At 43.7% G+C, this 26,728-nt stretch overlaps 2 protein-coding genes across 4 annotated transcripts in view; both read left to right on the top strand.

Moving 5' to 3' along the window:
• Window positions 1-1,754: 1,754 nt before the first annotated feature.
• Mob3 (MOB kinase activator 3) lies at window positions 1,755-26,324 on the top strand. Of its 2 annotated transcripts, none has more exons than XM_089541107.1 (7): window positions 1,755-1,830; window positions 7,146-7,308; window positions 9,107-9,200; window positions 14,398-14,531; window positions 15,784-15,899; window positions 17,145-17,231; window positions 17,892-26,324. In XM_089541107.1, the coding sequence occupies exons 1-7, from the start codon at window positions 1,795-1,797 to the stop codon at window positions 17,949-17,951; spliced, it is 690 nt and encodes a 229-aa protein (XP_089397233.1). In that variant the 5' UTR covers window positions 1,755-1,794; the 3' UTR covers window positions 17,952-26,324. The 2 variants fall into 2 exon arrangements, with proteins under 2 accessions (XP_089397233.1, XP_089397240.1); XM_089541114.1 differs by having other exon boundaries at window positions 1,766-1,830; window positions 7,158-7,308.
• The window catches only part of LOC149365224 (DNA helicase MCM8-like), a 90,486-nt gene continuing 81,703 nt past the window's right edge, over window positions 17,946-26,728 (top strand). The window contains exon 1 of one of the 2 annotated variants that reach the window (XM_089541056.1): window positions 17,946-18,084. In XM_089541056.1, coding sequence (XP_089397182.1) covers window positions 18,057-18,084 — 28 coding nt within the window. In that variant the 5' untranslated portion in view covers window positions 17,946-18,056. The remainder of the gene's footprint in view (window positions 18,085-26,728) is intronic. The other variant, XM_089541049.1, reaches the window with a different exon arrangement.

Here is a 26,728-nt window from a genome sequence, read left to right as displayed (position 1 = left end):
ATTATCCGAATACCTCCACTACGGCACTTCTTTCTCTCCACTTCCATCTTCCTCCCTTTCTCTCTTCCTTCTTTCACTCCCACCTTTCTCCCTCCCCTTACGGCGTGGTTCAGGTATCCACCGAGATATATGATCCTGCACCATCTCCTTTCCTCAAAAACCAATTTACCAATTTGATCAGCAAGAAAAATAGATTTAAAAATGTTCCCGCCAGTCGATTCAAACTCGTGGCAGCCTTGCCGAAAAAGACCGGCTGCCGTACTGTAGCACAGCCTCTGGTATACACGCAAAAAATTCGGTGCAAATGCACGCATTTCACTTTAGAAATCGGCCGGTGATGACGACATTTTTTTTTTTTACTTTTTGTTTTCTAGCTTAATGATGCTCTGTTCTCAGTGCTGGTGGCCTCTGTGTGATTAGAACGCACAACACTAACGATACGGGCCGACGTCTATTTGTACTCAGTGTAGTTTGACTTTACGCACTATAGTAGGATACAACTTAAAAAAACAGCAGTTGCTAACACTGGGCCGCGGTCCGCGGCGTCTTGTATTACTCCGCTGGCCAATCGCAACAGTAAACGAAATCAGCTTTTTAATGTTTGGCTATATCAAACAACCCACACATCAAAATTCTAGAGCTCATAATTCTTTCTCTTGTGATAAGCTTCCTGTTTACGTGACAAGAAACGTTAAACCAGCGGACTACTTTTTTGTCGCGGAGGAATTTTGTGCGCGGAGGCTGAATGTGGGCGGTGCTTCACTGCAGACTTAAAGGGACACTGAGGAGAAATTGAAGTTGGCTTGTATCGACAGAATACCAGCTCCTGATTACAAAAACGCCACTCATACTGACAACAAAGCTCTTGTAACGTAGAAAAGAGCAAGAACCAAAATACAGGTATCGCCGCCACAGGCCAAACTCGCAAGTACAAGCGTCATGACGTCATATAACAAAACAGTGTTGCTAGAACCAATGGTTCTAGCAACGCTAGGACACGAGAAGCACAAATCACTGAGGCGCAGCCAATGCATGCACAAATCTCCTTGACGTCGCCAGATGGCGCCACGTGCCGGGCAGCTACGCGCTCGCCTGAAGCATCGGGACCAATCAGCGCCTGCTCGCCGGCGTTAGGCGGGCTCCCGGTATTCCGCTAGCGGTATCAAGGTACACGGTATGCTAAAGGTGTCTATTTGCGAGAACTTCGTTGACGACTTCGAGAACGAGATCCATCATAACGCTCGCAAAACGCCGGTGCAAACGTAAGCGAAGCGACTGTAGCGACGGCCGCAATAGCCGATAGATGCCTTCAACGTGCGGCCGGCGGTAGCTTTCTTTTCGGCTGCTGCTAGGCCGCACTGCTGGCCGCCAGAAATCACGGAGTCTGCATCACGTCATGTCACGTCATGTTTCACGTCACTTAGTCCTCTGTCGTCATAGCCGAATCCCAAGTTTGAATCACAGCGGCGGGAAAAACCTTTTCAACTTCGAATCCAAATTTCTTAGAAATAAATGCATTTTTCGCTGCCGGCCAAGTGGCAACAAAGCCATGACGTGCCGAACTATCGGATTTTGCTATAAAAAATATATTAATAGTGCTCTCCTCAGTGTCCCTTTAAGTTGTATAGGAACAGACTTTGTAGCAACGTTTTTACATAGCAGCACGTTCAAATTTCGAGCAAGACTAGCTAAATGCACCAGTTTTCACTAGATGGCGCTGTAACACATACAACTTCAATAATTTTTTTTTTACCCTTGTTATATCCACGCAATGCTATGTAGCGTCTACCCAAGATGGCGAGCTTTGTGGACTTCTTCCACAAGGGAAAGGTAAATATTGACTTACTTCTAATTTGCAACGCCTTTGTGAAAGATATCTTGTGCGAAAATACGTTAGGGATGTGTGCCTTCATACGTTCGAAGCCAGCGAGTTCGGGGGTAGCAATGCTGTGAACAGTTGCGGCGAAATGCCCTTGCGGCAGCTGATGATCTCCACGGTCCGGAATCGGAGACGTTTAGCGGGCTTCGTGTTGACCTTCTGCTATATCGTCTCACGCAAATTCTGGAGGAGACCTTCGCTCGTATGTACCCCGCAAAAACTTCCCAACTGTCTCGGACTCCAGCTCTTAGAGTGCAGCCTCCAAGGTCGAAAGGATCTCGGCTCCGAGTTGCAACACACGCCCACTGCTAAGCTAGACGTCGGTCGCGCGTTTAGGTGTGAATGAACTCTATCGCACTGTGCCGTTCGGTCAGATTTATTTCGTTTTTCCGCACGTGCATTTAGATTCACTAGTTGACAGTGGCGCAGAAGCTGTCGCTTGAAAGTTTTGAGTGGACCTCTGAGGCGTGGAGTTTAAAGAAACGTTAGTCCGTGGAATTAGCCCATGCCCGAAACTTGCCGCGAGCGCCCGCGTATTCATACCACCTTCATAATGCCCTCACATGGGCTCGGTAGTTGGTTACTCATTCTGACGTCATGCAAGCGGCTGTCGCGATCGCTGTAATTTGTTGTCTTTGGAATTCTCGCACCAGTTCTGTGTGTCTGGATGGTCTGCTGCCATGACAGTGACTTGGCAAAACCATAAGCTGGGTTGGGTGGGTTCTTTCTGTACCCGTTGTTCAGTCGACAACTCTTCTTTTCGGTTACGATCCTGCTGTTCAGATCCAGGCGTTGCAGATCTTTTCCTGTGACCTAATCGAGCGCTGGCGCCTTGCGAAACCAGCCGAAGTGAGTTTTTTCCCAACGTCATATCCCCACTGCTGTACGGTGCGGGTGAAAGGTGCTGGGAAAAAAAAAAAAAAAACGAGTATGTGGCGAGGTAATGCCTTGCTTTGCCGTGCAAGCTTGTGCGTGAAGATTAGGAATTTTACCAGTACGTGAGAAACGAAAAGGAGGTAGAGGGTAGGGGAGGGAGAAACTATATTCGGAAGTTGTTTATTGACTGCCGCCCACCTGGAGAAACGCGTTTGCGGCTAGAGGGAAGGGTCCGCCCGCGCGTCATATGGTCGAATGGGGTTCCGTGAGAAACGTCGCTTCCATCGTCGGCGTACGACGAAGTGCAGGGAGGTGGGAGAGGAAGCTTGTTATCTTTTCGAAGTCTCGTCGGCACGGCTGCGATAGTTTCTTCCGCGCGGGCCACCGGTGGAGCCCATTTCGCATCCGGGCTGCCCGTCTCGCTTCTTCGCGCGCTGTGGAATCCTTTTTCCACATGCTGCTTCCGCCGCGTCCTCGACCGCAGGGTTTTTCCTGCCTGCGCAGGCCGCTGCTAGGTAGAACTGGGAAATGTCGCGCGCGAGATCAAGTTTATGAACTGCAGCGCGAGTCTGCATACCGGGACAGATAAATTGCACGTGACGTCATGGACGCCATGATGGTGCACCACGTGTGCTTGGGCATCGAAGCAGGTGACGATAGATTAGACAAGTAGGAGCAAGCCCACTTTAGTAGGCAGTGATGTTGCAGGGCACATCAGTGACATTTTTCTTCGCCGGAACTGTGAAGAGAAATTTGATGAAAAGGCTATATTTGGAGTTTCCAGAAATTCGAAAACCAAAGTTGGCACACTTATTTCAAATAGTGTGAATTTTCAAGCTGTTACAGGGAAAAAGGTACCTGAAATGGGGATTTTGGGGTCTGATTGAGGGTATTTTTGGTTACGCATGGACATCACTTAGCACATGGTGCCAGAAGCCATTCAGCTCTGCTGATTTGTTGAAAGTGTCTAATTAAATTTCCTTCTATAAAATGGCACTTTTAGTTAAAGCCACTGTGTAGCTATTGGCCACAACATTGAGCAGAATCACTGCCTTGCGGTGCTGCAGTTAACCCTCCGTAGTGTGGATGCATGCGCACGTCGTCTGCTAGGCAGCAGTGTGTATGTGCATGCATACAGCATGCATTCTTGGCGACTGTTGTTTGTTCCTATTTACTTGACTGCTTCCTACAAAAGAAAGAATTGGCTGCAGTGAAGGCAGTATTTGTCCATCTTAGGCACGTCATGCTGGATCGACATCCGCCGTCGCTCTTTGGCACTTCATGTTATTTGCCTTGCGGCATCTCAGACAGAGCAACGATGGCGTTAAGTGCCACGTCTGAGCAGAAAGAAAAGGCCATCCCTACAGTTGAATGCACCGCCCAGTGATTGTAATATTCTCGTCAGTTATGTTTCGGATCTAACAGGTACTAACACACAAGTCTGCTTGAAGACTGCTGCTAGACAGAATACAGTTTGAATGGGACATTTTGGGGCTGCTGTATGCAAGATCAAGTTGAATATTTTCTTCTTGCTGCGTTAATCAATTATGAAAGGTACGATCAGCAATAGATAAAACGTGAACATGACAACTGTAATACGAGTGGCTAAATGAGAGGACCTTAGCTGACGGAATCTTAACACTATATAAGCAGGGTAATTTCAGTTTGAAGGAACGAAGACTGTACTTTAGAAGTGTTAATCAACCTCACTTCTATTTCCTCTCTAGGAGCTAATATTTCTGTGCTTCTGTGTTGATATTTCAGTTCTCTCGTTTGTATTTCATTTGTTGCTGACAGTATATGTAAGGCTTTTATATTTTTTGCTGTTAACACTCTATGTGTATCCATCACAACACAGCAGTAAGCAATTTTTGCCCGAGAGAACTGCAAAAACGTTTGACAATTCACATAATGCCTAGCAGTAAATGTCACTGGAAATAATACATGACGAAACTAGTTGAATATATGCCATTGTGAGCCTTATATTGTTGCTCTTGGGCTAAGTGCTAGCGCTGTCTGCCGTGCAAGCCGATTGTTTCTGACAAGTAAAAATAAAGAGAAGAATATCAACATCGCATGTGACACGTCAATCTGTGGGATATCATACACGCCTATCTGGTATCCTCCTTGTGTGGCAGCGTTTACTAGGCAAGTAGTTATAGATATTGATGATAGTCACATGAATATGACCCCAATCCATTTCTTTTGGAGCAGTGAATTAATATGGGAGGTTTTATTTCCGGTACCTGTTTCACGAATATCCTATAATAATGTTTTGTATAAGACTGAATTCACTATCGGATAGTTACAGTGCTAAATTAATCTCCATTCTCTCAAAGCTCCTTGCCTCATGTGTAGCTTTTGCATTGTCTTCGTAGTGACTAATTCATAGCTTACAGTTTACAGAAGTGTACCTTGATTAATCCCGATTAAAAGAAAGATGTGGTGCCTAAATTCATTATTAGTAAATTTGTGGCATTAGAAGCAAGTCGGGCAATTGTAGTGCAGTTCACTAAAGAATGAGTTTGTACAGCTGGAGCATTCTCATTCACCACTTGGCAGTGGTGGTGGTGGTGGTAGGCAGTGGTGGTGGTAGAAGGGAGTAGCCTTCACGTCCGACTTCAAAAAATTTGATGTAACCGCCTCTCCTGATTTTTTCCTTCCTCCATGGTGTACGTTGTGCCAGTGGCAGCCATCTTGAGCTGCATTCACTCCATCTTTCTTGCAACTGTCAAATGAGGTTACTGAAGGGGACACCACATGTTATTTGTGCTATTACAAGCTTTGCTGTTTAATTTTGTGGCAGTGCTCTTCATAATTAAAATGATTAACAAAAAAACATTATTTATACTCTTGGGGGCTCATACTTAACCACAGTTGCCATGCGTTGCTTACACAGGGAATTTGCTTTTCATAGGTAGTGGTCATTATAAATCTACGGATTTAATAGCTGCTTCATAATGTCTTCACTTTGGGCTTGGCGATAAACTTAGTGAAGTAGACTGCACCATCTGTTAGGTTTGAGGAGATAACAGCGCAGCTTATAGATGGTGGTTAGACTTTTTGGCTTTTGAAAATTTGGCGGACTTTTTTCGTCTTTGTTTCGCAATGCAGTTTTGGTTTCTGTTTTTTTGCGAATATTGATTTCTACGGATGAATTACCATTCTCTTTTAGTTATGTAATGTGGTATTCCATTGCAGTAAAAAGTCACTTATAATTTTTCTTGCCTTTATTTTAAAAAAGCTTTAGCGTTCAATTGACAATTAATTAATGCAAAAATTATAGAGTTTAGAACATTGCTTGTGCAAGAAAATGATCTCACCATTAAAAAAAAGTCATCGTCATCATCAGCCTGACTACAACAACTGCAGGGCAAAGGCCTCTCCCATGTCTCAGCAATTAAGCCTGTCTTTTGCCAGCTGTGGCCACCGTATCCCACAAACTTCTTAATCTCACCCGCCCACCTAACTTTTTGCCGCCCCTTGCTGCGTGTGCCTTCTCTTGGAATGTACTCTGTTACCCTTAAGGGCCAACGGTTATCTTGCCTTCGCATTACATGCCCCGCCCAAGCCCACTTCTTCCTCTTGATTTCAACTAGGATGTCATTAACCCGCGTTTGTTCTCTCACCCACTCTGCCGGCTTCCGATCTCTTAACGTTACACCTATAATTTTTCCTTTCATACCTCGCTGCATTGTCCTTAACTTAAGCTGAACCAGTTTTGTTAGCCTCTACGTGTCTGTCCCGTGGGTGAGTACCAGTAAAATACAGCTCTTGTATACTTTTCTCTTGAGGGATATTGGTAAAGTGCCATTCAAGATCTGAGAGAACCTGCCGTATGCGCTCCACCCCATTCTCATTCTTCTAGTTATTTGCCTGTCGTGATCTGGATCAGCGGTCGCTACCTGCCTTAAGTAGACGTATTTCCTTACTACCCTCGCTACCAATTGAGAACGCTGTTCCCTTGCTAGGCTGTTGAACATTACTTTGGTTTTCTGCATGTTAATTTTTAGTCCCACTGCTCTGCTCTGCCTGTCCAACTCATTGATCATGCTTTGCAGTTCATGTCCCGAGTGACTTAGCAAGGCAGTATCATCAGTGAATCGCAAATTACTAGGTATTCTCCATTAACTCTTATCCTCAACTGTTCCCAGTCCAGGCCTCAGACCCCCTCCTGCAAAGAGGCGGTGAATAGTATTGGTGAGAAATCCCTAGGAATCGTAGAAATCATTCCCGCATCGCTAGGAATTGTTTGGAGCATGCCTCTTTCTGTGTCTGTAAGGTTGTGGTTGCTTCAGCCGTAACCTCGTTGAGTATGCATGTAACGAGCATGCTGATCCTTCCCTCCCTCCCCAAAACCAAACCTACCTCTCTTCTGACGAATGGTCAGTCATCGGTGCAGACGTTCCGGCCAAAGAAGAAGTTTGAGCCGGGTACGATGCGCTACTCACTGCACAAGCAGGCGCAGGCGTCACTCAACTCCGGTATCAACCTCCGCGACGCTGTCAAGTTGCCACCCAGGGAGGACATGAATGACTGGCTGGCCGTGCATGGTAACACTTCATTTTACCTTGGTCTTGTTTCCCCTGTATTCTTGATTAACCCTATATGCCCACCGCCATTGCCCCAGTTCTCTCGCACCATATTTTGCTCGGAGAGATAGAATTGGGCTCTTGTTTTCCCTGCAGAGCAACCGACTGTAGTAGGATACAACTTAAAAAAACAGCAGTTGCTAACACTGGGCCACGGTCCGCGGCATCCTGTATTACTCCGCTAGGCAATCACAACAGTAAACAAAATCGGCATTTTAATGTTTGACTTTATTAAATGAGCCAGGTGTCGAAATTCTAGAGCTTATAATTTTTTTCTTGTGATTACTTTCTCATTTAGGTAACGAGAAAAGTTTTAACTACGAACTACTTTTTTGTCGTGGAATAATTCTGTGCAGCGGTCCTGAATGTGGGCGGAGCTTCACTGCAGACTGAAGTTGTGTCCGGCTATAGAACTCATTTGTTGCCTTCTGTCAATGAGTGTTATGGTCTTTCCTTAGCTTATTTGTGTTATAACGTGGTAGAATTAAGGGTCCCATTCAGTAGAGAACCTGGTGTGGTTAACGTCGTCGCACATGTGTGTGGAAAGGCCGGATTGGTCGAGAGTGTTGCGATGTCACACATGGAATGAAAAGTTATTAAAACATTGGATGGTTACGACATGACTCGAGCATTATTGGACATATAAGTATACGAAGTAAATGAATTACGCTGAAAAGAGAATTGGTGTAATTAGTGAGGAATCACACTCCTGATAGTTGGGTCACGAGTCGTACACGCTACCCCTATGCCACGCAGGCACGTTTGTTCATATGACTTGGCTAAGGCAGGGCTTTGTATGTGTATTGTGTGGTCTTTTACATAATGTGGACACAGTGTCTGTGGGGGCGAGAGCAGCCACTGATGGGACCCAACAAGACTATTGCGTTATAACCTTGAAGGGGGCTTTACTCCCTTGCCCTTAAAAGGGGCCTGTGCTTGCCCAGTCTGCTCACTGACGTCATCGAGGAAGGGGACGCGCGATGATGAGGTGTCGCCTTAATCAGTTGCGAGCTACTGCAAGCAGCGATTTTTAAAAATGACTAAATATTTAGGTCCAGGCAGAGCTTTCAAAATTGACTCGAATGCCCACAAAAACCACCTCTACAGATCTGCTGCCCTAGAAAATGCCCATTGAAATCATTTCAGGGTCCCTTTAAAGGTGGAGGTTCAGTGACCCCTGCAGTTTTACCCACCCTGCTTGTGCCTGTAAGAGCTCTGTTGTACTGAGTTAACAAATAAGCAAAAGTAAATATTAGTCTGCTGCAAAAGACGATGAACTTATTACTCTACTGGCCAAATACAAGAATACTTTCTCAGTTTGTTTTGACAGTTTAGCACTGAAACCTGAAACGGCCTTCTGAGCTACATATGTGGAATGCTACTCTCTATCAAACCACATTCTGTTGTGTGGGTGTCATTGTGCTGTTCTACGTTTTTGTTTTTACATTTTTCTTGTTCTTGGAAAGTCTGTCTCTTCTGCGTTGAGTTCAGTCTTTTTCTCTATACCGTAGTTTATGGCTGTGTCATTTTCAAGAGTGCATTTGGTTGCTTTGGGCTGCACGCTTGTCAAGCAGCCATGGCAAATCTTTGTGGCAGATGGATGTACAAATAAAATTGGGCTGGTTAAGGGCATTCTTAAGGGGCCTTCACGTGGAGGAGATGTCCTCGCTTGCGGCTGTTGCCAGAGGCCTTTGCCACTTGTGTGGAGTATTGCGCAGCCATGGCTTTAGGATGAACATATCAGTGATGTCCCTTGCAGTGGTGGACTTCTTCAACCGGATAAACCTCATCTATGGCACCATCTCGGATTACTGCACAGAGGAGAGCTGTCCCAGAATGTCCGGGGGCCCAAAGTGAGTGGACATTCCTTTTCCATCAGCCTCTACATCAAGGGTTTTGCAGAACCCTTGAGTTTCTTTGAGTGTTTTTTGGGTTTCCTGAGCACCTGAATCCATGCATGCTTGAATCTTTACCTTTACCTTTCCTTTATTCTTATTCTTTCTTTTTTTGGAGGGGGGGACATTCAGTCATTATTAATTGCATTTGCACATTTTTTTAAGGGCTTTGCATCTGCATGCATGTTAGACAGGAGAAAAGGCACGTGAGGTTCCTCAGAAGAACTGAGGATTGGGCGAGGTTCCTCAGCACATTTTGAAATCTTTTGGGAGGTCTCCAAGGCTGGAATGATTAAGAAACGTTTGACTTTAGGAGCGAGGTTCCACTTAAGATCAAACAAAGGGGTCAGCCTTTTAAATTTATTTGAAATTGTTATATATTATTGCCTAATCACTGGAAAGAAGCAATCCACAATTGGCGCGAGAAATTATTAATGACAGAGAAGTGTAGTTCCGTGCTTAAGTGCTGTGCTGTTTTGGTCAACGTTGGTTTTCAATTACATAAAATAAATTAAAGTTAGTCATCTGAAAATTGTTTGGGTAAATACATGGGTGTTTTTATTTGTGTTCTTTTAGTTTTGTCTGTCTGCAAGGTAAGGATGTTTTTATAAAATTTGTCAAAATCCGCCCAAAAAATGTTTTTCTATCTAGTTTGCAGGTTCTTACATCAAAAACAGCTTGTAGCAGAGTGGCAGGAATTATGCATTATCATCTATGCAAACAACTGAAGTTGTTTGCACACTGCTATCATCTATGCAAACTGCTAAAGTTGATATTTATGTCTTTTCGATAAAGATAGATGATCATGCTAACTTCAAGAAAACACAGAACATTGAGAACTTCAGGCAACAATAAAAAAAAACATTTTTGGTATGTTTAAAATTTTGTCCACATATTCGCTTTTATATTAAATTTCACAGTCAATAAAAATGTTTTGCATAAGTTTGTTTCTCTAGTAGTTACGACCCCCAATGAGACCCTTGAGCAAGGATTGGCAAATGATGTATATTTGACTTTTTGCCTGCTACGTCTATAGAATGAAGGAAGGATTGGATCTCAGTCTCTTAGAAAAGATCTGAAGTAGTGGAAAGGTGTTGGCGGCACCGAGGGCATCTATATCGAGATCATTTGGCCTCCCCAGCGGCCATTAGAGAGGAGCTACTATGCATACGTCCGCGCTTCCCAGACGCTCGTTTTATGAAGCGATGCTTTGAGAGTTCGTTTTCGCGTCCTTGGGCAGGCACGCAGGGTAGAGGAAACTGGCCAAAATTGGTCCTTTGTCCCCAGACATGGTCGCGGCAGATGAAGATAATGCGCGGTCACTCTCCTCCGCGGTGCTCGGCATGCTGAAGAACCACCGGAAACAAGGCCTCTTATGCTTAAAGGTCAGCGCAGCGTTCTTTTCGGTTGATGATGGCCGCACTGTGATACGGCCCAGCACGATGATTGGAGTGATAAACACTCGGGTCCCCTCCGGGGGGCCCATTACGGCAGACCTTGGGAGCAGTCTTTGTGTCAAGGTGACAGAGGTGTACCAGCCAAGCTGTGCTGGTTGATCCCAGAAGAGACCTGCTGTCGCCACAGTGGCTGGCCAGACGCGTTCTAATCCACTTGGGGTGGAGGGGAGCTCGGGCACAGCACTCCCTGTTGGTTTTCGGTTCATCAGTTCTGTCGCAGATGAGCGAGAGACATATACTTGCATTTTGCTCTTGCTGCGTGCGCTGCTCATGTGCGTCTCATGGCAACAAAGTATAGCTCTGACCGAGTGTTTTGTGCAGGTCACTTTTCCAAGCACAAGAAACTCATTCTGAAGAAGCAAAATTTTTGTAGCATTACCAATCTGGACATCAACATTTTGAATCAACTTCTAATATCCGAAAGACCTGGGAATGTCAGTGAGACTGACTATTTGTGCTGCCTGTGCTTTTGCTGCTTCTGCAGTGAAATATCTTCATGGAAAGCACAGTTTTGGGATGACATTTTTGTGCCCCCTTGAAGAAGAAATCGGCCTCATCAACTGGAGCATTGCAACCACCCATGTGTCCCCATTGAAACCGCCAGGCACAGTAGTGAGAAGTCTGGACGTGCCTGCTTACATCAAGAGGAAACAAAGTGAGGTGCAGAAAGTGGGGATCGAAAACATTGGCTGCAAGATGCACTGGGACCACAGTCAAGGTGAGGCATCGGGAAGTTCGGCCGAAGAAAGGTGCTCCTTGTGCGTGCAGTGGACCGAAAGCTTTAGGCCAGCTTATGCAGCATCTACAACACCCCAGGAACGGTGTCAACTCCTCACTCTCCTGCCATGAGATTAAGAAGCTTATTCCTGAAGCATCAATATATCTTATCCACAAGTCCAGGATTTTGAAAGAGAATCGCGGCGTGTGGTACACAGACCGGATCCTTTCACCAGGTGAGCCCCGAGTGCACATCTGTGGCATGCGAGCACTGCACGAAGGATGAGTTGAGGTGTTCCAGACAAAGTCCTGACGAAAAAGATGCCCTCTTGGCTATGATAGGTGGAGAAAAAACATTCGTAACAATGCGTTTCATGACAAGAGCAATTAGAGGGGCATTCCTCATATACAAAGATGAGCATCCTGATTCTGGAATTGGCCTAGCAGAATTTTACACCTTGTGGCTGGGTAAAATGTCAACCCCAGCATGATGTCTGTGCATGTGTCATTTGTGCCAACTGTAAACTTTGTCTCGCCGCTCTTGAGAATGGCACTGGCCACAGAATAGATGTTGATGACGTGACGTTCACCCAGGATTCATTGGCACTCTGTCATCAACGCAGTGTCTTTTAGGCGAATGCAGTCAGTGTCTAAAAGGTAGATCTCTGACAGTGGAGGAACTTCATATCGCAGAAGAAATATTTTTAGCGACATGGGAGTCGGGCAAACTTGTGAAAAATCGTTGGATGCAGACACTTCTTAGTCATCTTCGGGTGTCAGTGGCAAGATGGGTCATGCACAACCGCATTAGGAAGAGTCAAGGTAAAGCAATCCACGAGAAAAAGCAATGCACACAGCGGGGGAGCATTGTATTCCACTTCGATTTTGCCGAAAACTGGATTGTCGTGTTCCTGGTGAGGTTCAGGCATACCACTGGCAAAAGAAGTAAGTGTCAATATTTACATGTGTGGTCAGAACAAGAAAATATGCAAACAGTTTCGTGATTGTTAGTGTGACTACCACGACTCAGCTCACGCCTGCTTGGCTCCAAAGAAAGTGAGAGAACGGGTGGACGACAACCTGCCTGTGTACTCCAAGGTGAGATATGTCAGTGATGGAGCCGCCAGTCATTTCAAAAATAGATACCAGCATTTTGAGTTTGGAAATAGCGATTATCCCAATACCCAATGGATATTTTCAGCAACCGGACATGAGAAGAACGCGTGCAACGGTGTTTGAGGACCCTTCAAGCACCAAGCAATGCTCCATAACCTGAGAACAAACCCTGAAAGTGCAATTTGGGCAGCCAGAAACTTTGTAAGTTCTTTATCAAAGAAACTGAAAGGTGTGCGTCTGATACATCTGGAAGTAAAAGAGGCTGTTGCCTTCCACGAGTTGAAAAAGGAAGAGTGGATGACAGCGCACGCCTTCCGTGGCATTCAGTCGTGGCAGCTATCCAAGTCACCAACAGAAGCATCCTCCAAATTCTACCTGGCATGCACAGCTGGGTCTGCATGGAAAAAACTAGGAGTGAAGACATTGTGCATTGTCAAATCAGTCGAACAAACGATTGCAGTCCAGAAACAGTAAAATTTTTTTTGAATGAAGCAGTTCCCCATGACCTTTTCAGTTTATTCATTTCACTAAAAATTTGAAATCATTTGAAATATGCTGCATCAAATCCTGACTGCATTTTAGTGGAGGCAAAATGCCAAAAACGTCCATGTGCTGTGCGATATGCCGCAGCGCATCAAGGAACCCCAGGCAGTGAAAAATAATCCTGCATCCTTCACAACAGTGGCTCTCATAGGTAATCTTACGCATCAAGGCATAACGGACTACACACAATATCCTGCCAAAACTGATTCACAAATGACACAGGCTCTTCATACCTGCATGGTGGGCTCAATCTTGCACAAGGGTCTCATTGAAAGGGTTTGTACTACTACACAAACCAAATTATGCAACATGTTTTTAATGGTTCCATAATTTGATATAAGGAAGAACATGTGGACAAAGTTTAAAAAATATAAAAAATTGTTTTTCTTTCTTGTCGTCAGAAATTTTCATTGTTCTGTGTTTTCTTGAAGTTAGCACGCCATCTCCCTTTGTTGAAAAGACATAAAAATATGAGCTTCAGCAGTTTGGTAGGTCTGTTTGCATAGATGATAAACGCACAATTACTGCCACTCTGCTACAAGCCGTTTTTGATATCAACGACCTGCAAATTAGATGGAAAAACATTCTTTGTGACAAATTTTATTAAATCATCTGTAGCTTGCAGATAGAGAAAAATGATGGAGCACAAATAAAAACATCCATGTATTTACTCATACAATTTTCAGGTACCTACCTTCAATCTGTATTATGTAATTTTTCACCAAAGTTGGCCAAAACAGCGAAGCACTCAAGCAAAGAACTCAACTTCTCTGTCATTAATAATTTCGCTTGCTTCAAAAAAAATTTTTTGGAAAAAACCAATTGTAGATGGCTTCTGTCCAGTATCAAGTAAATTTAAGAGGTCGACCACCCACCCTTTGTTCGATTTTATGTGGAACCACCCAGGAGTTTTAAATTCAGAACGAACTTGCTTACATTTTTTTGTTCAGCGAAGTTTTGAGCTTTGCTTTGAGAACTGCCATGTGTGGTCTAATAATTGGTTTCAGTCTTTCCGAGTGCCGGCTTAGCTAATAAGTGCAAGCCAGCAGTTGCAAGCATTTTCTGTTCACAGTTGTGTTGCTATAGCTTTGCATGTGTTTGCATTCTGAGGACCTCTTGCCCAACAGATGATATTTTATAATGCAAAAACCGATCTGAAACAGTCCTGGATTTATTTTCTTTGTTAGTTCTAAGAGTTTCTCTGTTAAGTGGACCCGGGCATGTACAGATGCCTTGAGTGTCTAGAAACTCATCCCCTTAGCTGTTGACGGGCATGATGAGGAAAAGCTTTCTACAATTGGTGCAACGGCCTGGCTGTGCAGGTTCGAGTACCTTTGGTGCGATGGTCACAAGTACAAGAAGCCGACCCCGCTGCCGGCACCACAGTACATTTCGCACCTCATGGACTGGGTGGAGGCGCAGATAAACAACGAGGAGATCTTCCCTGTCACTGTGGGTGAGTGCCTCAAAGTGCACCGCACGAAAGAATTTTTCTGAAAAAAGTTAGCGCAACACAAAAACAATCACGAGAAAAAAAGACAGGACAACGCGCTACTGACAACTGAATTCTTTATTGAAAGACACACAGAATATATACGGTCATCATCACGCCACCTATCAGCTGCAGTAAACGTCAGAAGTCGGTAAAAGATGATAAAACGATAAAAGGAACCCTTTGACACGAGTTGAGTTAAAAGCGATAAGAGAGTTGGTGATTCTTTAAAAGCAAAAAGAAAAACAATGAAAAGATGTGACGCTGTGTATAAGCCCAACATAACATGTTTGAATGGAATCTGAAAGGACGAAAGTGATATGAAAAAGCCAGAAAACAGAACACACCTTTTAACATATTAGAACTGAATTCAAGGACTCAACACCAGTGACCACAGCAGAAAAAAGGTGTGTTCTGCTTTCTGGTTTCTTCATATGACTTTCGTCCTGTCAGATTCCATTCAAACATGTTATTTTGGGCTTATACACAGCGTCACATCTTTTCGTTGTTCTCCTTTTTACTTTTAAAGAATCATCAGCTCTCATCACTCACCTCATGTCTAAGTGTTTCTTTTATTGTTTTATCGTCTTTTACCGACTTCTGACGTATACTGCAGCTGCTAGGTGGTGTGACGATGACTGTATATATTCTGTCTGTCTTTCAATAAAGAATTCAGTTGTCACTAGCGTGTCGTCCTGTCTTTCTCATGATTTCTCGTCTTTCTTGCTCGTGTGTTGCGCTAACTTTTTTCAGAAACTGTGCACCAACTTGCCCAGCAACAAGTTTTACTTGAGCACTAAAGAAATTCTGCCTTGCATTTGGTACAGACTGCAAAGAACTCGGAGAACAGCTGCAGGGGTTTTGTTGGCAGTTCTGCTATCACTTTGTCTTATTTCAGTTTACCTCATTTGTTGGCAGTTGTAGTTCTGGCGTGTTGTGCTATGGCCATCTTTTAGCCCTGTTAAGTCCTGCCTGCTTTACTGGCCACTGCACAGTTCTATGTGCAGTTTGTAAATAGTGAAGGTGTGTCACAGATTTCTTTCGAATCCACCTGAAAGCTCTGATTTGGTGAGCCAGGCACAACAGTGGTGCAATTGCACTGTGAACCAATGGGTCCTTGGTCTGGAACTAAATTGCTTTGCATGTAGCCTACAGAGCAGTCTCTCTCACCAGTGTCTAAATGCCACATGATTTCTTCTTGTTTTTTTTTTAACAGATGTTCGGTTTCCAAAGACCTTTGTGCCAACCTGCAAAAAGATCTTGGCCCGGCTCTTTCGGGTCTTTGTGCACGTGTATATCCACCACTTTGACCGGCTTGTCGCCATCGGAGCGGTACGTTCTTGCTCACCTCTGCCGTTTGAGAACATGCAGCACGTGACGGGAAACTTGATTCTGCCCCTTGCAGGGCTTATGTCTGCTTGGCAGCCATGTCTGTGATAGCCATAATGTCCTCGTGCAGAGAGCTGTGCCAGCAACTCCTGCCCGGTGTGGATCAGATATACAGTAGCCGACCGATATTTCGGACTCCAATAATTTGGGCGAGCGCGATATTTGGGACTTTGCTGAGGAACCGTCGCGCACCTCATAGAAACGTGTACATTTTCACGACCGATATTTCTGACTTTGTGGAGTCTAAAAGTTCGAATTTTCGGGCTAAAATAGATGCCAACAATATTGTGGTGATCATTTTTCAACCGGAAGTTTATTATTTTGGCCTAATATAGATGCGAGCGGGCATCGCTGTCACCACCAACCCGTTGCCACCACCGTGAAAGGCGCCATCTTGGATTTAAACTGAATTAGCTCGGCGGGTGCAATCAGACTGGCTTGGATAGGCTTGGCTATTTGTTCTCCATTGTTGCCATTCGAGATAATGAGATGGTCTCCATTGTCATCGAGATGGCCTACAAAGGGCACGCGATCGCATTGAAAACGGTACAGCGGGACAGCTCCAGCGTCCACCGTGGCTTGGACGACGCACCCCGCGGTGCGGGGCAGCAAACGCGGTAGAGGGGGCGAGGGGGACTGCATTCGGAGGCGCTCACTTCCACTCGTGTCTTCCCGTGGGTAACCCATGGGTTACCTCTCGGTCTTCGCGAACGTCATTGCCCCATGCAAACTGACTGTTCTTGCTTCGCGCAACAAATGCATTCATTCGCGGCATGACCGCGGCCGCGTCGCACTATCTGGTGTCACGATGTGATAGGGTGTGAACATGAAGAAAGCACGGCTATGACTCAGATAGAGTCTAATATTACCACTAGTAGGTGGAACATGGGAAGTGACAATTTTCACGATTTTGAAAGCCGTTTTTTCGCAGAAAAGTCAATTTTTTTTAAGTTCATGGATTTTTCGGACTGTTCAATTATTCGGGTCATTTTTCGGGATTCACCAAGTCTGAAAAATCGGTCGGCGACTGTATTTGTCATCACCATGCGGCACTCTTTCCAGTATGCATTCTTGCAAGCACGCCTTATAACTACAACTAATATGAATAGGCATTCACTTTCTGTTTCAAAACTGGAGTGTTTAGAGGTAACAGCATTGTTTTGTTTCTGCTGGCATCTTTCTTTGCAGGAAGCCCATGTCAACACGTGTTACAAGCACTTCTATTACTTCATTACCGAATTCGACTTAGTAAGCCAAAAGGAACTAGAGCCCTTGGTAAGTTGTGTGTTTCTGCCCTGATGCCTGTTTGGTAGGGCTGCTGGCACTGTTTCGAAACAGCAGCTCTGTCTGCAAATATACTGTTGGCATTTTCTGGCCGCATTCCACCCTAATATGTTTTGTGGCCCGTTGCGCTTTAGTTTGGGATTGAGCACACGGCCATTGTCTTCATAGAGCCTGCCATGACCCCTTAAGTGTTTTTTTTTTGTTGTGTATCTAGCTGATATGCAGCCAGGGTCGCTGCTTTGAGAAACAGTGTTTACTGTGAATGAACAGAAGAAGCATTGCACTTTCTGAGAAAGGCTGTGAGTTTGCTATGTGCACCCCCGTCAAAAGTATACGGCCCAAGGGGTTTGCTTGTGAGGCCTGCTGCATGCCTCGTTATGCATCCTCAGCGACCGTAACCTCTCGAAAGAGGAACGGCATCGCGTCCTCCATTCTGCCACACTTCGGACTGCTAGATGTGCTAGGGAGCCCAGCTAAGCTCCTTAGAACCAAACCCCTTGGGCTGTATACTTTTGATGGGGGTTGTACATCTGAAAGGTGCATCTGGACACCTGTGTGGGCAGTCAAGGTGGGGACGCAGTTCTGTTAGCCAAGTGCCTCACCACTTTCCCTTCTTTCAAGGAGCGCTCTTGTTTTTCTGACTGACTGCAGACGGAGATGACGAGGAAGGTCTGCAAGGATGTGGTCATCTTGAGCCCCCGTCACAGATGAGACAAGTGACGACCGCCAATGTAACCTTCCCCGTAACGTGTGCAGTTGCTGTGCAGGGTTGCTTGCATCCTTCAACTCGTTGCGTCCGCTGGTTTCTTGGTAGAGATGATGCTGGTTACTGTACCGTTTACTGGTAACTACCACTATTGCACTATCGACCGTAGCAGAGCAAACTCCTTCTAGTCTTGCTGGCAACTGGGGAAATTTGCACATGCCAGTTGCTTTTTTAAGCGATTCTTGCAAGCAGCTGTGCTTTTTCTGTCTCGCTGCATGCTTTTATTGTGTGTCGCTGGTGGTTCTTCAAGGGCCTTCGTGCATTGCACCCTATTGTGTAAATAGCATGCTTCTTGTGTTTTTTTTTTACTGTTCCATCCACAGCCACAGTGTTCCTTTCTGGATGACATCTCACTTTTTCCAAGTCATAATTTTTAGAAGAAATGACACTGCATAGATGTAGAAACTGGAGTTTGTAGCTACTCAGTTTAGAGATTCTTTGTGTAGAAAACATACTTTATTTTGCTTGTTTTAAAGCACCAGTCATGGAAGATGCGAGGATTTACCATATTTACATGATTGTGAATCAACCCCTCCCTCCCCCCATATCGCTGGACTACTCGTCCAGATTTGCACCATCGTCCTCACTAGTGGTGCCGTCGTCATCCCACAGCATGTCGTTCTAGCATCATCTGGTGAAATCTTGCATTTCGCAAACAGCCGCAGCACGACATCACATGGAACGGCGGAAAATTTTGCCTCACCCCAGCCGCCGCACTGCTCCGGCACGCAGTTGTTAGTTTCTTCGACGTAATGAATGACAGCCAAACGTTTACCAGCCCCTGAGCACAGACAACGATTGATGAAGCAGTGCATGAAAAACTGGTGAAACGTGGCACCCATCAGTGAAGCCAGATGCGTCCAACAGAACCAGAGAGAAACTATGCGTGAGCGGCACCTGCTGCTCAGCTGCTGACACTCCCCCCCCCCGCACGTGCTGCCATTTCAAGTGGCAGTTGAAACAGTAGCCCTTCTATCAACTATCGATACCTACATGATCGCCTAGTGTGCAGCTAAAAGCAAAAATAAATAAATAAACGAACAAAATAAAAGTCTGTCCAAACAAGCGCACAGAATCGCCGAATGCTTCTGGGTACAGGTGTAGAGCAACAATAAAATTGCAACCGCACTATAGCATCCGTGATATCTTGTTTGTATTGGCTTTATTTATGGTGGCATTCTTTGGACTTGATATTAAGTCAACCCCCCACTTCAGATTTTCAGATAAAATATGTCGACTTACAATCATGTAAATACTGCAGTTTTTTTATTCTGTAACTCGGTTATCCGAGGCACCAGGTGCTGCGTGGATGTTGCATTTTTTTTTTTTTTATGTTTGCAGTCTGCACTTGATTTTTATGAACAGAATGTCTAAATATGCAGCTGGGAACTTGTCTTCTTTATTGCTGTTTTTGCTGCAACAGCTTTGGAAATATATGTAGCGAAACATTGGATTAACAATTTTGTCAAAGGTTTCATATTCTTGCTGACACCCTTTGCAGATAACAGATATTGTTAGTGACACCGGTGTGCATGTGTGGGCATATCATTATTAAACACATAATGGATGCACTCCTGTGCCTGTTGTCAGGATTAAAATTCCTGCTGAAATACTAGTATACCTCGCATAATGAATGCACCCCCAAATTTTCATAAATTGTTCTGCAAGAAAGAAGTGCATCCATTATATAAGTAAATATGTGGCAAATCCCACTACCAATGCTCTGCCATTCTGTTCAAAAGATCAACACGAGCAGCTCAGATTTTTCGACGTACAGATGAAGTCACATCCGGGTATGTGTCTTACATGTGGTGTGTATTTCTTTTTCTGAGAGGGGGCTCGGATAGTCTGTCTTTCCTATATAAAAGTGGCTGTGTCCCTGAGGCATTATTTTCTATATTCATCTTTATCATGTGCCTTATTGCTTGCTAATGCTGTTCACCTTGTTGCTCTGTTCCTGTTTTTGCACTTTGCTGTGCACTTTTTTGCTCAACTTGCCCTGTGCTTTTTACTTCTTATCATGTGGAGCTAAACAGAAGTTGTCAAGGCGATCGTGTTGGCAGGGAGGTCTGTGATTATAATTGGCCTTATGAGAAGTCCAGGTCTCTGTCGAAGGCTGCTCTACATCTGATTCCCTGACCTTTATACAGCCAGGGCCACAGACATACTTGCTTGTTCCAAGTTAAATTGCGAGAAGGCTCAGTGTTTGTAAACATTAGCTTTGTGTTGTAGTATGCAGCTGTCATTATGGCCTGGGCAGCTTAAATGGAGTTTCAAAACATTGTCCCCCTTGTTTTGCATTGTTTAGCATTAAATCACTATTAAGGTTTGGGCTGAATGGTCAGGGACAGAGTACCGAAACTGTCTGATGTAATGAAGAATTCCAAATATGGGATTTTCATTGAATCAGCTTCATGCAAAACTTAGTCGAAGGAAATTTTTAATTTAATCTCATTCCTTTTAGACTGGTGTGCAAGAACATATTCTCTTTTGTTTGTTCGTTTCCACCATGTGAAGTGACAATGTTTGGCTGTCAACTGAGGGCATTACACTGCATATGATTGTGACTTGCGCACATTTCAGTTTCATCTTTTCTCATCTTCTACTTTGTCTGCTTAGCTTATCGTCTGTAGCACTCTATTGCTTAGCGTATGTGTCTCCTTGTCTGCTGCTAGTGATGTAAGGAGGCCACTGTGTGATGGTTAGCACAGGTGATTTGTGCACAGGGCTGCAGGCAAATAGCATCATGTTACATTATGTGAGAACGTATTTGGCTTTCAGAGCATGCAGGCTGTAAACGTCTGGTGTTAGCTTACAGCACTTACTAGTTATCTCTCTCATATTAACATGAGGCTTAGCGCATTGTTGTATAAATGTAAATTTTCTAATCTCATGTACAGTACACAATGACGAGCCGTGCTATTATCTCTTTTTTTTTATTATGTGGTGATAAGGGGCGCCGCATGGTCTCAGTGTGACATTTCTTACGAATGTACATAGTGTGTGCCGTGATTCAAGGTCACATCTCGTTTTGCAGTGCAGGCTTGCAAGGAGTAGCAAAACGATTTGCTGGGTTGTGACATAGTTATGCGATGGTTTTCAGCAACATTTGGAAAAGAAAGAAGTTGTTTTTTTTTTGCTTGATAACAAACTGCAAATTATAAATGAGCTTCAGCAACAAGTATGGACTTCAGATTTTAAATTTGAGATTTGAGTGTGTCCAAGCAGTCCGACCTAGCATGAGAGGGACATTGAGGACTACTGCACACAGTTTTTACCCATAGTGACTATTGCTTGTTTGGCTCTTTCTGGATGCGTTCATGTTTTTTTTGCCGTAGCAAAAGGCTAATTTTTGTTGAGAAAGTTGTATTTGGAATTTGAACACCTTTTTCCCCACCACTCATGTGACATCAGCGACAGAAAGAACTTCCTGGTCACCATTTGGAAGTGTATGGTGGTGTGTCCTAGCCTCAGAGATCCACAAGTGGAAAAATGATGGTCAATTTGTGTTGTTAGGCCAAAATCGAATTAGGTACGCTAGCAGTTCGGTTTTCACTTTGGTTTCGGTGTTCAGATCCATCACGGGTGGCAGTTGTTCGGATAACGACAATGAGTTTACGTTCATTTCGGTCATTCTCTCCTTTGCGTTCACAGATCCCTAGAAATGCTCATACACCACTCCCGGGGCAGTGGTGCAGCAGTCAAGCAATGCGCCACTGTCCTTCTATGTCAGTGCTGCCGTCAGTGAGACTTGGGTTGGATTGGGACCCTGACAGCCTTTCTGTCATTAGAACAAGGTAATCTACTGATAGAGGCCCACTTCAGTTTGTCCTCGGTGTGCCTGGGAAGGGGAGCTTGCATCGCTGTTCAGTGTTGAAGTTGTCGTCAACCATCCTTTGGTTTGCGGCACGCGCAACCCACCAAGCGTTCTTCACTGCCATTTGCCTTTCAAAACCTTTCTCTCTTTTCATGGTATGTTTTGTCATTGGTGCAGATTCTTGACAGGTGAGGGAAGGAAGGTACAAATGATGGTGGGGCTGAATGTCCACTGAGGCTTGTAGTCAGCAGTCTAGGCTCCTGTCCAGACTCCAGTCTATGCAGATGTTAATGATTGACATTTTAAATGTGATTATGTGCATTCAATATTTTTTTTTGTATCTGAAGTCAAAAGCTTTATTTGAGTGCGGTTTCAACTCTGTCTTATCACTTCAATATTTTATGACCTTGATATATTCTGCTTCGTCTTTTGTATGAAGAGTGGTTGCCATGCGAAAAAGTGGATAGTTTTTGGAATATATTTTGTACGTGCCAGACAGAGCAGATTTTTTCACGCTGGCTTTGCCATAGAGCAGCAGTTTGAATGCTGTCATTGAATGTTGAGGGTTGCTGTACCTGTGCTTCCATTGAAGTTGAAGGCGTGTGCAAGGTTGTGAATTGTGTGTAACTCTTCAGCTTATTATGAAAGCTTGCTGGTGTAATTTCTCGAGGTTTTACTGTAACGATGAGTAATAGAACCATGTCATTCTGACTGGATTTGTTTTTTGTGTTGTCGCTGGTGTATGTACTAATATATCTGGGTGGCGGCCGGTCAACAGCTACAAGAAATGCTCGTGGCGCTGCTTTTCTCATCAATGAAATGGATGCCATGAAAGAGCATTAACAACAGAAGTGCAATGTTTTCATGTCCATAAATAATTATTCTTTTGTCGTGTGTTGGTTTGCGAACTCTGGCTACAGAAGGTTGCACATAAGGTGGATATTAGTAACTCGGAAAGTCTGAGCTAAAGCTACTTGCATTGCTCTGAAAGAAACTGAAAGCTCTTATGATGCGTTCCCGGCACACCTCTCCTTTATTCATTAAAGTCTCTCTCTCTTATGATGCGTTAAGTTTGTGAATATGATTTTTTCTTAAGGGGGGACACTGGTCGTAGACCTATTTTCCTTTTTTTTTTGTCCAACCGTAATGAAACTGTACCACCTTGCTCAGTTTTCCTGATTTCAACAATGAAATTACCTCTCTCCTGAATTAGTTGGTTCTCAAGACATTTAATTTTAATTAGTCATTCATTGGTACCTTAGTGCAAAAAGAAACTGCTCGATAAAAAATCATTTTTAATCCATGGCTATATAGTATGGTGAGTAAAGAGTGCAATAATCAAAACCATTTTTTCATTTTACCCTCATTAGTAATTTTACAGCACTTGGAATATCAATGTTCAATGGTGTGAATATTATGCATCGATAAACTTTGCGAAATTATAAATTTTTGAAGTTCGATTGAACAAATCTGCTCCGATTATTGCACACACTGTGCCTTCAGCTTCCCTAAGCAAACATTATGCCATCTCTATCTGCCCTAGATGTTGAGATGTCGACATACTAAGACAGCCAGATGTCCAAAATTTTCATGGCATTAAATTGTCTGCTCCTACATAAATTCAGCCCACACAATGATCTGAATTTAATATTGCGGTCAAAATGTTGATTTCCTGAAGGAAAAAGTTGGTACAGTTGGAAAATAATTGCTGCAGATTCCACAAATGTCGTTTCTTGAAGATCGATTTTTTGGTCATTTTTTTGTCTCAAAGACCAGTGTGCCCCAAAAAGAGAGAAAACGCTTGATCTGGCAGTGCTTCCTCACTGACTTGATTTTTATAAGAATCATTTCTCCAAGCATGTCTGCAATTATTTGGGCAGACTGTGTCGAATATAGGCGCTCGCTGCTTCACACTTGCTTTTGGGTTTCAAGACAAGTACCCCACCTGAGTTGCCGTTACTTCTTCCTTCAACAGTATCAATAGTTGGGCAGGTTGTTATCACAGCATGTTAAAAAACAGTACAATAGATAAAGACACAGCTGGGAGTGGACAGGACATTAATTTAATTATCCTTATGTCTAGCTAGTTAGGAATATCTCGGTGTTGTGCGGAGCTAGCTTTTATTGGTACTTGTGTACAAATGCACTTTATGAGTGCGTAGTATATTTTGTGTTCTTTTCAGCAAAACCAACTGAAAGTTCACATTCATTCCATTGCTTCTTGGCTGTGTCTTTGTCTTTCATGCTTTTTTTTTCTCTGAGAGGTTTTTTTGCTTAGTGTTCTAGACAACAAGTTCGTACATAACATATATAGATATTTACGAAGTCCTGCAGGTCATGGTCAGAGTTGACTATATTATGAACAAGAAGCTGAACTTGCTCTGTTTACGAGAAAAACTGAGAATTGCATTCACCTGACACCTACCTGGCTACGTCCTGTGGTTGTGTGAAGGCTTGTTTTGTGCTCCTACCTTCTACGTTCATCACTTTACTTTGCAACCTAGTTTTTTCACTGCTTTCACACTGTGTGCCCAGTGTTCGGATGGGAGGGAAATGCAATGCCTTTTGTTTTGTTTTTTTTTCAAATATATACTTTGCATCAGGTGTTGTATTTGGAATGACCTGCTACTTATTTCCGTATAAGATTGAAAAGCGGTGGTTGAAAATATATTTCTTGCAGTACTCCCTGTGCATATGTATTTTACCTTTTTTTTTTAAAAAAACACATATTTATTTCATTTGTACATCACTGTCATTCTTGCATGGCTTCATATCACAGCATTGTAATATGTGATTGCATAATATTCACAATGCTTTTGAGCCTCTGTTTTTGCCTCTGCAGAGATTGAAACCATCCCCACCTGTATGTCTATTTGCTTGCTGCCTTATTGTCTGCATTGTCAGGCTTCTAACTAATGTACTTTGTGTTTTAAGATGCAAGATTTCGAGGCTTATGCTTTTACTAAGGAAGCTTCATTTGGCACTTGCGAATCAGGAATGTTTTGCATAATGTTTGCAGAAAGTGAAATTTAAGGCATTAGCATTCACCCAGCAGACCAGAAACCTCTCAGAGACGTCTAGCTAGATGTTTCTGAAAAGTTTGTGGTTTGCTGGGCATTTCTTCCTTGTCAGCCTTTGTTTACAGCCAAGAAAAGGATAACATTTTGGGATTTAAGATGAAGAAGTGCCTCGCACATAGCAAGGCTAATGTTATTATTCTTGGGCTGCCCACTAGGGATCTCAGATAGAGCATGGTAAGGAATTAATTTGTCATGATCTATGCATCATACCTAGAGACATGCTGGTGCATATTGAGTTATATAGGTAGTTGGATGATCCTTCTTTGCAGTTTTCTGTACTTGCAGTGCATTGTTGGCTAAGAAAACCATTGCTAGCCAGTTTTGTGCAGTGGACTCTTTTTAGGGTAGACATTGCTAACCTGAATCCTTTGATAAGGCAGACAGTTTGGGGACGTTTGCATATTTTTCCATGGGCTCGATGCAAAAAAAAAAAAAAAAAACCCTGGTTAACGTAACACACATTGGTTAACACAAACTCTTTCATTAGTATACCTCTCTCTCAGCACTAAGTGGTTTGTCTTATGAATTCATTCCCAAATAAATTCGTATTAACACTGGTTCACAATTCAAAGCTATGTGCCATTGCACAATTGGATATTTTGGGCACCTATACTCTGTTTCATACATAGCAGACAACGCTGTGGAGGGAGTGTAGGTGGAGCATCCGCAAAACCATATTTCTCTGCCACATATCATTTGTTCTTCTCAAAACACCGGTGAGAGTTTGGACGAAAACAAAGAGTGGTATAAAACTTTTTAGGTGTGGATTGAGTATGAGCGATTCTCCCTACCAGCCGCGTATCATGCCGCCACATGCATTTCTTGCTTCTTGAAGTCTTGATGCTGCAGGACATAAATTTGGTGCGAGGTAAAACGAAGTCCAGGAGGCAGCAGTCACGGCAATTGCGGTGTGTCACAATGCAAAATGCCTGTTGAATGGCGAACTGCTTTTTGGGCCTGCGCGAACGGGCACGTTAGCCTTGGCAGCGTTGAGTGCCATGTATGAAATGGAGTGTAGCAATTTGACAGGGCCTTGTATTGTCCTCAAAAGGAGTCTGCTGTAGTTGTTCCAGTGGTTGTGCACCATGTGATTCTGACTGGCTAGCATCAGTTGCATGCATTGTAAGCGTGTACTGACAGCTGGATTTCAGCAAAATGACTCACTTGATCTAGTGGGCAGCATGACCTGTGCACATAGCGGAAAATGTTAAGAAGCGAGAAAAACTCCTCAACTAAATTTTGAAGCCATACTTCAGTTGTCTTGTGGTTGCGCATGGTTTGTGCACACAGTTGCATATGACTGCACTTTGGTGATTCCAGCTGTGCATGGCTCGCTCCTCTTGCTTTATCAAGTCGTCTGATCTTCGCTTATGGATAATACATATTGTCTACTTCGTGAAAATAAAATTTGTTGATGGTTATTGTGTTCATTTGTCTTCTACAGTAATGTAGGCCTTGAGCACTCAATTTGAAGTAGGGCTTGTCAGTCAACAAGCATGAGGCAAGTAGCTGCATTTAGTCTGCTGCTCTCTGGGAAATGCAGAGGGGTCATTGTTTACTTCTCACTAGAGACAGCCTGGTTGTACACCTAGCAAGCTACTCCAGGTGATGGTGGAAATTACACACACACACACACACGCACGCGCACACACACATATATATATATATATATAAAGAAAAAAGTTCCTAGGGCTAGGTTGGCAATACACTTGTGCTGAAGAAACGCTGTACTTTTTTTCGCCACGTCTGTTTTCTTTCAAATCTGTGCATTGATTGTGGAAACATGATTTGCGTGACTGCTTGAAGTATATAGTTAGGTATATGG

This window comes from Amblyomma mixtum, chromosome 1 (assembly GCF_055824585.1).
Source record: "Amblyomma mixtum isolate Tamu chromosome 1, ASM5582458v1, whole genome shotgun sequence".
Taxonomy (NCBI): domain Eukaryota; kingdom Metazoa; phylum Arthropoda; class Arachnida; order Ixodida; family Ixodidae; genus Amblyomma; species Amblyomma mixtum.
The sequence above is the reverse complement of the archived record's forward strand: the minus strand, read 5'-3'. Positions and strand labels throughout refer to the sequence as shown.

Excerpts from the sequence above, each read along its gene's own strand:
- Mob3 (XM_089541107.1), top strand. The coding sequence starts at position 1,795 with ATGGCGAGCTTTGTGGACTTCTTCCACAAGGGAAAG. Across the intron at positions 1,831-7,145 it reads ACTTCTTCCACAAGGGAAAG|TCATCGGTGCAGACGTTCCG; the intron begins GTAAATATTGAC and ends ACGAATGGTCAG. Across the intron at positions 7,309-9,106 it reads TGACTGGCTGGCCGTGCATG|TGGTGGACTTCTTCAACCGG; the intron begins GTAACACTTCAT and ends TGTCCCTTGCAG.